The 8,910-nt window shown below is 42.9% G+C and overlaps 1 protein-coding gene across 1 annotated transcript; it reads right to left on the bottom strand.

Moving 5' to 3' along the window:
* Positions 1-284: 284 nt before the first annotated feature.
* On the bottom strand, positions 285-710 carry LOC121244239. The gene has a single exon (XM_041142258.1). It carries the CDS (start codon positions 708-710, stop codon positions 285-287), a length of 426 nt encoding a protein of 141 aa, XP_040998192.1.
* Between the last annotated feature and the right edge of the window lie 8,200 nt (positions 711-8,910).

Genomic DNA, 8,910 nt, shown 5'->3' with positions numbered 1-8,910 from the left:
CTTATAAAAATAAAATAATAATAAGCAGATTCAATATATGGAAGACAAAAGACAATCTCCAAAGTCAAACAACCCCATTATTAAACTTTTAAGTACAAGAAAAAAAGGAAATGACATCTTCCAACCGTACATGACGTCATTACATGACATAATGTAATTCCATGCATGGCGACGCACGGAAATCAACGTAAATAAAGGCAAGCATAACACAAGCATTTTTTATAGAGTAATGATATAGACAACAGTCACAACACTGGTCAATATCAGAGAGAGAGAGAGAGGACTTAAGAAGAAACAGTGTCTTCATCATCGTCCTCCGGAGGAGGCATATTCAGATCAAATCTCGGAGATTTTGGGCCTTTGTCTTGGTGCTGGTTCAGATCGATTCCCAGGCCTCTCGCAGGAGAAGAAGTGGAATCCTTAGCAGCCGAGGGCGCAGGCGCATCACCCTTAGTTCCATCCACGCCACCTGCACCGATCACTGCAGGAGTCATTCTCCACATCACGCCCAGAGCCCGAGGGCCTATGCGGCTAGTGCCAGTTCCAGTCGGGGGAGGAAGCAACCCCCGCCATGGACGCTCAGGATGGGACCTCAGATGCCCATGCAAAGCCTTCGGCGAGTTGAAGTGCCTACCACAGACGACGCAGTCGGCGTCGCGCGATGGTGGATCCAGTAACTCCACCTTCCTTTTAGGTTTTCGCTTACCCATGCTCGATGTTTCTATGGAGCGCGTACTTATGGGTTTATATATAGGAAAGGAAAATGCGGAAAGGCCAGAACTCAAAAGTTGCCTTTCGGTCCTTTTTTTTTTTTTTTTTTTTTTTGCCTTTTTCTTCTTTTTTTCTTTCTTCGACCCCGTCCCGGATAACGGGGTGCAGGTGGAGGGGGTCCTCTACTCACCCCCCGCACCCCTATTAAGCCAGAGGCCCATAAGCGGTTTCTAGGCAAAAAATAACCTAGAAACCGCTGAAATGAGCCCAAAATGGCTCAGAAGCAGCTTCTGGGCCATTTTGGGCCCATAAAAATAGAATTTTTTTTTTCAAAAAAAAAAAAGAGTTGAAAAGAAAAAAAGTTACATGAATAAAAATAATATATACATACACAATTTATATAATTAAGACTAATGAAGTACTACTATAGACTACAAGTCTATTACCTAATAAACTAATAAATAATAATAATAACTAAGCTATTACAAAAATAAAATAGAAAGTCTAAACAATTACAAAGAAAAAAGTGTTCAAGGGACATTGTATCAACATTACAAAATTACAAATCAAATACATAATACATACATCTGATTCAAAATTCAATATTCTAAGAAATTAATAATCTAAAAAAAGAGGCAAGCTGTTTGGGTCTTTGACTGTGACATTTGGGGCGGCCGGATGGGTAGCCTTTAACTCTTTTGAGACTTGAGCACATATTCATATTACAGTGGAGGTAGATATCGTATGAGTCGTCTCATGTGTTTTTACAACAATCAATACTAAAATTAATACTGATGAAATTGAAATGAATATAAATCAATCAAAATAATAAAATAAAAACAATAATTACCAGATGGTCCAGATCCAGACTGATCACCACCCTCTTCGTCGGTCTCTTTAAAATCTAAAACATCCGGAACATAAATATCATTTCCCATCGTCCAACTCTGTGTGCATATCAATGCCTCCACAGTTGTGGGAGACAATGAACTATGGAAATGATCTAATATGCGCCCTCCGATACTAAAGGCAGACTCCGAGGTAACGGTGCTAATAGGAATGGCCAACATACAACGGGCAATCTCAGAAAGGATGAGATATTTCTTTGATGCTGCCTTCCACCATCCTAATATGTCAAAATCATCATCTTAAATAAGATCCGTTGACAAATAGTTGTCTAACTCTGAAACCACCTCCGTAGATTGATGGACTAGTGTGGGATTATATGCGAGGGTCTTAGTCCATGCCAATCTACGCTTTTTTGTTGCCCCGGTGTCTGAAGGAGGTGTTGGGGTAGGTGTAGGTGTAGGTGTAGTAGATGCAGTACCACCCTTAATTGCATTAAACTCATCATAAAATCTATAAAGGGTATCTCGGGCCATCTCACCAATAAGATCAGTCCATGCCTGATCATACGCAAGTCTCAAACCATATAACATGCCTGAAATTTTTAGACGGGGATCAAGAATAGTAGCCACATATAACAAAATATTTAGTCTAGTCAAATCTCCCCAATACTTGTCATATTTGACCCTCATGGTCAATGTCATCCCCATCATCCTTAAATTGGAACCCCTACACATGTCGTCTAATTATTCTTTCACCCTACATATTTGTTGACAAAATTTATGGGATGTAGGGTGCAAAGAAACATATAACTTCAACGTGACATTGTAAAAAAACTCGAGAAAATCAACAAATGTAGCAACTACCTCCCAACCATCATCATTAGGCAATCCTAAACCCCCGTGCTCATCAAAGTATTTCACATATTGAATGTCTTCATCACCCAATAATTGAAAGGCTTTTTTATATTCTTGGGCCTCCTCCAACATCAAGAAGGTTGAGTTCCATCTGGTAGGAACATCAGTACAAAGACCCTTATTTGATGTTATGCCCACAGTCTTCGAAGCAAACTTGAATTTCTCCAATCTAGAAGGAGAAGACCTCACAAATTTCACAACCAGTCTAACTCGTGCAACCGAGTTATCAACATCTTTTAACCCCTCAGTCACAATTAGATTCAAAATACGTGCAGAACATCTAACTTGCAAATATTCACCATCCAAGAATATCTTATTTGCCTCTCTAAGATAAGTTTTCAAATATCCCAATGCGACATCATTAGACGAGGCATTGTCAACCGAAACTGTCAAAACCCGTGTCAACCCCCACTCCTTTATTGAGGCCTCTAAGGCCTTCCCAATCGTTTCACCCTTGTGATAAGTTATTTGACAAAACTTAATATTTTTATGAAGAATCCAATCAGAATCAATGAAATGGACAGTCAAAGACATATAATTATAATTTTGGATAGAAGTCCAAGTATCGGTAGTGAGGCAAACTACCAAATCCGCTAATTGGCCCCTCAAAACATCTTTATCTTTCCAATACATCTTTTTAATATCCTTTGCCATAGTGTGGCAAGAAGGAAGCATAAATCTAGGTTCCAATTCTTGGACAAATTCTTGGAACCCTCTCCCATCCACAAACTGAAAAGGTAACTCGTCTATGATAACCATACGAGCTAACTTCCTTATACACTCATCAGCATTATACTTTGTAAACCCCTTCAACGTTAGACCCCCACTACTCCCATCCGTCATTTTTTTAGTCAAATTTCTAGTCTTGATTGACTCTTCTTCAGTAAGGATCTTAATATTGGACTCTTCTTGCATTGTTCCTCTAAATGGACCTTTAACTGGATATACCATGTTTCCTATAGTGACATCCATATATTTTTCCACAATAATTACATTTAGCTTGGGGTTATTGGGGTCACCACCCTCTAGTTTGGTAAAATGAGACCAAACTACGGAAACAATTTTCTTGTTTTGTGTGGGCTTGGGGGCGGGGCAAGGTGTATTCCCACTCCCAGGGGTTGGAGTAGGGTTAGGTTCTGGGGCAGGGGTACTGGTAGGGGTAGGAGAGCTATCAGTGAAATCCCTTTGAGAAGACATTCTTGATTCCACAACACAATAAAAAATTATAAAATCAATCAACACACGACATAAGAAAATCATAATAATACACCACACAAAGCAAAGTGGAACATAAAGTGTATGGTATCGTACTATGGGATGATGAGTAGCATCATTGTTATTAAACACCATGTGTCATAGGTTGGGAACCCAGGAACACGTGGTGTGCACTAATTAAATGGAATGAAATCAATTGAGCATATTTAGGGCTTGTTTGGAGTTGTGTTATGACTCTTAAAAAATAGTTACATAATGTAACCCCCGCTCCTTTTTTCTTACGTAAGTTTCTCTCTTTCTTACATAAGGCTCTTCCTTTCTGACGTAAGCAAATTCCGATGACGAAATTATGCAACAGTCTGCCATTCTTTCTGGCGATTGCGAGCATCGTCATGTGTACTGAACCATGATGACGTGCCTCTCGAGATATTAGGTGACTTCTAAGGTACGCCCAGTGTTTTAAATGTACTGAAAATATTTATATGAGGTATTTCCAATATCGTTGAGTTAAACTTGTTTTTAATTGAGACAATTATAATATTTTGAAGAGCTCCAAAATATTATAATTGTCGGAGATCATTTTAATATTAATTATTAAAATGATTCGAGTTATTTAAAATATTATGGGATTTAAATTATGTTGAAAGCTTTAATTAATTTAATGGTTTTATTCTTTTAAATATATTAAATAAGACTTCATTATTTTATTAATGATGAAGAAATATTATTTTATAAACTAAAGTTAGTTTAAAATAATATTTACCTTAATTCATCTAAGTATTTTTAATTAAGTTAACGTTTACGCATTTTCAAATCATTATTTTAATATCTCAACGTTAGATCGTTTTGAGGATCCTCAGACGAAGGGACTGGGTTAAATACCCGGACCCCCCTCTCTCTTTCCCTCACTTTTCCCTCCCTTCTCTCTCTCCTCCCTCTCCCTTTCGGCGTACGCAACACGTAGCTCCTCCCACGCCGAAGCTTCCATCACTCAGCCCGGCGCCGCCGTGCTTCGACAGCTCTCACCGCCGGCACCGTTGCACTCCTCTCACTCCGGCGAGCTCCCCCATCCCGGTATCTCTCCCTGCTCTCTTCCTCTCCCTTGGAAGTGCAAAGCCCGAATGGGCTTGATGCACGTAGCGTCGCCGTGTGCCGCCCAATGGCTCCATCGCTCCCACGGCGACCTCCCCTTCCACCGGCCATCATCCTCCACCGAAGCCACCCACAGCCACCCAACACCACCATGGACCTCCTCTTACCTCCCCCTTCCTCCTCCATGTGACCCGAGGCCAGTAGCCCTCCTCCACCGCACGAGCTTCCCTTTCTCTCACGCACGGTGTGCGGGTTTCACACCGTGCATCGCCACCCACGGCATGTAACCCCACCTTCAGCCTCCTCAGGCCACCACCAAGCCAAGTCAACCACCCACGGCCCCGATCTGTCACCCATGCACGCACACTCTCTCCCACTCTCCCACGGCTTCTCCTCCACTTCATGGCCTTGAACCGCCGCCGTGAGCCACCGTGGCGCCACATCGACGCCACCACGAGTTCCACTGCATTTCCCTTAGCCAAGTTCAAGGTCCCAAACCACCACTTTATGTGGTGGGTAACCACTGCACGTGATGGACAGTCACTGCGTGTGACTGACCGCTACTGTACACGGTAAGGTACGCTGTGTACCGCCCTTCATAGCCACCAACACAAGGCCTTCACGAGCCCTTCCAAGACTACACTTAGCTATCCAAACGCCTAAACAGTCAACATACGTGAGTTAGCCGCCACGTACGACCTCTCCGACGTCATCGACTGTGACGATCAGCAAGCAACGCACGGGTTATCCCGTCGATGGTATAACTCTTTATCCCTTATTTATATGTTAGATGTTAATTAGTGGACTAGGTTGTGGACTGTGCTGTTAGTATTAGGGGAATGACTGTGTAGTATTGAGATGCGTTGTGTAGTGCGCTGTGAAGTGTTGGGCATATCTGTGTAATGTGGTGATGTGATGTGCCATGTATGTGAAGTGTTGGGCATCTTGTGTAGTGCGCTATGAAGTGTTGGGCTTAATTGTGAAATGTTGTGGACTGTGCTGTGTAATGTAGTTGTGGAGTTTGTGTTGTAATGATGGCGTGGTTGTGTTGTGCAGTGTAGTTGTGGGGCATGTGCTGTATTGGTGTCGTGGTATTGTGGAATGGGAACAGTACACGCTGAGTGTACTTTGTGTGTGGCGTAGTGTGACATAAAGAGAGTGTATGTAGAAATATACTCTCCTGGCATATTGTGGATTGGGAAGAGTACATGTAAAGTGTACTCTGTATGGCGTGGTGTGTGAATGGAGTACATGTAAAGTGTACTCCATGTGGTGGAATGACGCACCATATGGCGGATATACCATAATGGTGATGTGGCGTGGTGTGTATGAAGGGAGTACATGTGGAATGTACTCCATATGATGGAGTAATGCACCATGTGGCGAGTATGCCATAATGGTGATGTGGCGTGATGGGTATGAAGGGAGTACATGTGAAATGTACTCCATATGGTGGAGTAATGTACCATATGGCGAGTATGTCATAATGGTGATGTGGCGTAATGTGTGTAAATAGAGTACATGTGGAGTGTACTCTATGTGTTGGAGTGATGTACCATATAGCTTGTACGCCATAATGGTGATGTGGCGTGGCGTGGTGTGTATGAAGGGAGTACATGTGGAATGTACTCTATATGGTGGAGTGATGCACCATATGGCGGATATGCCATAATGGTGATGTGGCGTGGTGTGTATGAAGGGAGTACATGTGGAATGTACTCCATATGGTGGAGTAATGCACCATGTGGCAGATATGCCATAATGGTGATGTGGCGTGATGGGTATGAAGGGAGTACTTGTGGAATGTACTCAATATGGTGGATTGATGCACCATATGGCGAGTATGTCATAAGGGTGATGTGGTGTAGTGCATGTAAATGGAGGATGTGAAGGGAGTTGTACTCCATGTGGTAGAGTGATGCACCATAAGGCAGGTATGCCATAGTGGTGATGTGGCGTAGTGCATGTAAATGGAGTATGTGAAGGGAGTTGTACTCCATGTGGTAGAGTGAGCAGGTATGCCATAGTGGTGATGTGGCATATGTGAAGAGAGTATACGTGGAGTGTACTCCATGAAGCAGCAACACTCCGTGTGGCGTGTCGCAGAGATAAGGATAGTTGTGCAGTTGATGGGCGTAGAACGTGGTGAATAGTGTCGAGAATTGTGGAACAATGTCCCAAAGTAGTTATGGTGCAGCCTGTAGTCTGAGGTGACAAGTGTCACCGTGATTGACTTACGGCTGGAAGTATGCATGAAGTAGCAGAATAAGTGTAAGAGTACGCAACGGAAGCATGATTGGGTAACGTCACGAAGTGACGTGGTTATTGACAGTCATGCTTATGATGGATAAGGAGTTAGCTTTGGAATGGCGTAACGAGAATGTGACGAGATGTCACGATGTGACGGGAGTACGTGAGGAACCGTACACGTGATGAGTAAGAAGTTGGCGTAGAAGTGACGTAACAGGATGTCAGGTGACGTGACAAGGTCACGGTGTAGCTTGAGAGTAGTCTCGAGCTATGTGACGTGACGCAAGGCATAGTTGTGAACGGAGTCTTGTCGCGTTAAGTATTGGGATGAACTGTAAGAAGGGACGGATAGCGTAAAGAGTCATGCTAGCCGAGTTAAGAGAATGTTGGTATCGAAATATGGCCCTCATCCCTACGAGCAGGTGATCAACATGTTATCTGTTGATCTTAGGTGATAAAGGGGTAAGGTACATATGTAGTCTGGTGAGACACGTGTACCAGATGGATTCACCATATGTAATGGGTAATCTATCCCCAATAGAGTTGTGCGGTGCTTAAGCCTCAGAGTTGGCTTAGAACCGTGTGGCTTGTATGGATGGGAATGAGGATTAGTATGGGCTAAGATGCATGAAGATAGTGATGAGTGTACTGTCTAAGGAAGGGATGCGTGACTTAGTTGGTCTGAGTCATGCGTCAGAACGTCGTTAATAAGGAGAATAAGACGAATGTCTTAGTGTCTTAATCCTAAGGTGAATCATGGGTTCACTTTAGTGAATGAGCACTTGAGGCAAGACCTGAGTTGGAAGATGCAGTGACCGCAATGGGTCCCCGAAGGTTTTAACGTAGTAAAAGGCACGTAAGTGCACGTGATAGGATGAGAGTGTTCTAAGTATAGTGTAGTCCTACTTATAGTTAAGTTGCTTATGCACTAGATAGAGAATGACGTTAAGGTTATGTATGCATGTAGGTTGCCAACTGACATGCGCATGAATGGACTGTATGGTATGAAAGTAGCATGGAGTCCAGGTTAGTATTACGTTCATGCCCTTCTAGAGTTTTCTAGAAATTACGAAATGAAAATGAAAAGCTCTTCTCGTTAAGAAAATGTTTACGAAAGAAGATGCCATACTTTCAAACGTATGAGTACGTACGACCCCTCCATGAAAGCCCCTTTTTACGCACCCAAAGTTATTAATTGTACGCATGCGAATGGATGACTATAAGATGTATCTATTGTATGTATTTTCATAGAAACGAACTGATGAAAATGCACAAAAGACGAGCTTGAGCTGACGCCTTCACGGATCCGATGGACCGACGCTGTCGTGAGCGCCGCAAGATGATGCTCGTGGACGCCGCGAAGGCCGACGTTCAAGGTGATGCTTACAGATGCCGTGAAAGGCGAAGTTTGAGCCCGTGCTTTATGTTTTATGGACGGTACGAACTGACACTTTTATGAATGCCGCGAGGTGATGCTCGTGGATGTCATGAAAGAGGATGTTCAAGCCCATGCTCACGAAATGATGTTTTCTCACGAAAAGAAATGTTTTCTCATGTTAAATGAAATAAAGAACTGAATGAAAACTCCAGCTCTTTAGAGCTGACATGAATGAATGAAATGAAAGAATGAATGAAAGCATGAAATGTATGAAAATACGTAACGACCACATGAATGAATGGAAAGGGGTACCCAATGAATGAATGGGCAGATTGCAATGCCGGGCAGTAGTACTGGTAGTGCACCCAGTGCTACACCCTAACGGAATGGGATTCCAACCCGTGACCACGGGTGAATCCAATGGCCATAGGGCCGCTAACCCTAACACACGGGGCGTAACAGTGTGTACCGGCCAATGAAAGTGAAAAGAAAGAATGTATG

Source organism: Juglans microcarpa x Juglans regia, chromosome 8S (assembly GCF_004785595.1).
Source record: "Juglans microcarpa x Juglans regia isolate MS1-56 chromosome 8S, Jm3101_v1.0, whole genome shotgun sequence".
Lineage (NCBI taxonomy): Eukaryota > Viridiplantae > Streptophyta > Magnoliopsida > Fagales > Juglandaceae > Juglans > Juglans microcarpa x Juglans regia.
This window is presented reverse-complemented; position numbering and strand designations above follow the sequence as displayed.

What these genes read in the sequence shown, in the direction of transcription:
- LOC121244239 (XM_041142258.1), bottom strand. Translation starts at nt 710, where the DNA reads ATGGGTAAGCGAAAACCTAAAAGGAAGGTGGAGTTACTGGATCCACCA.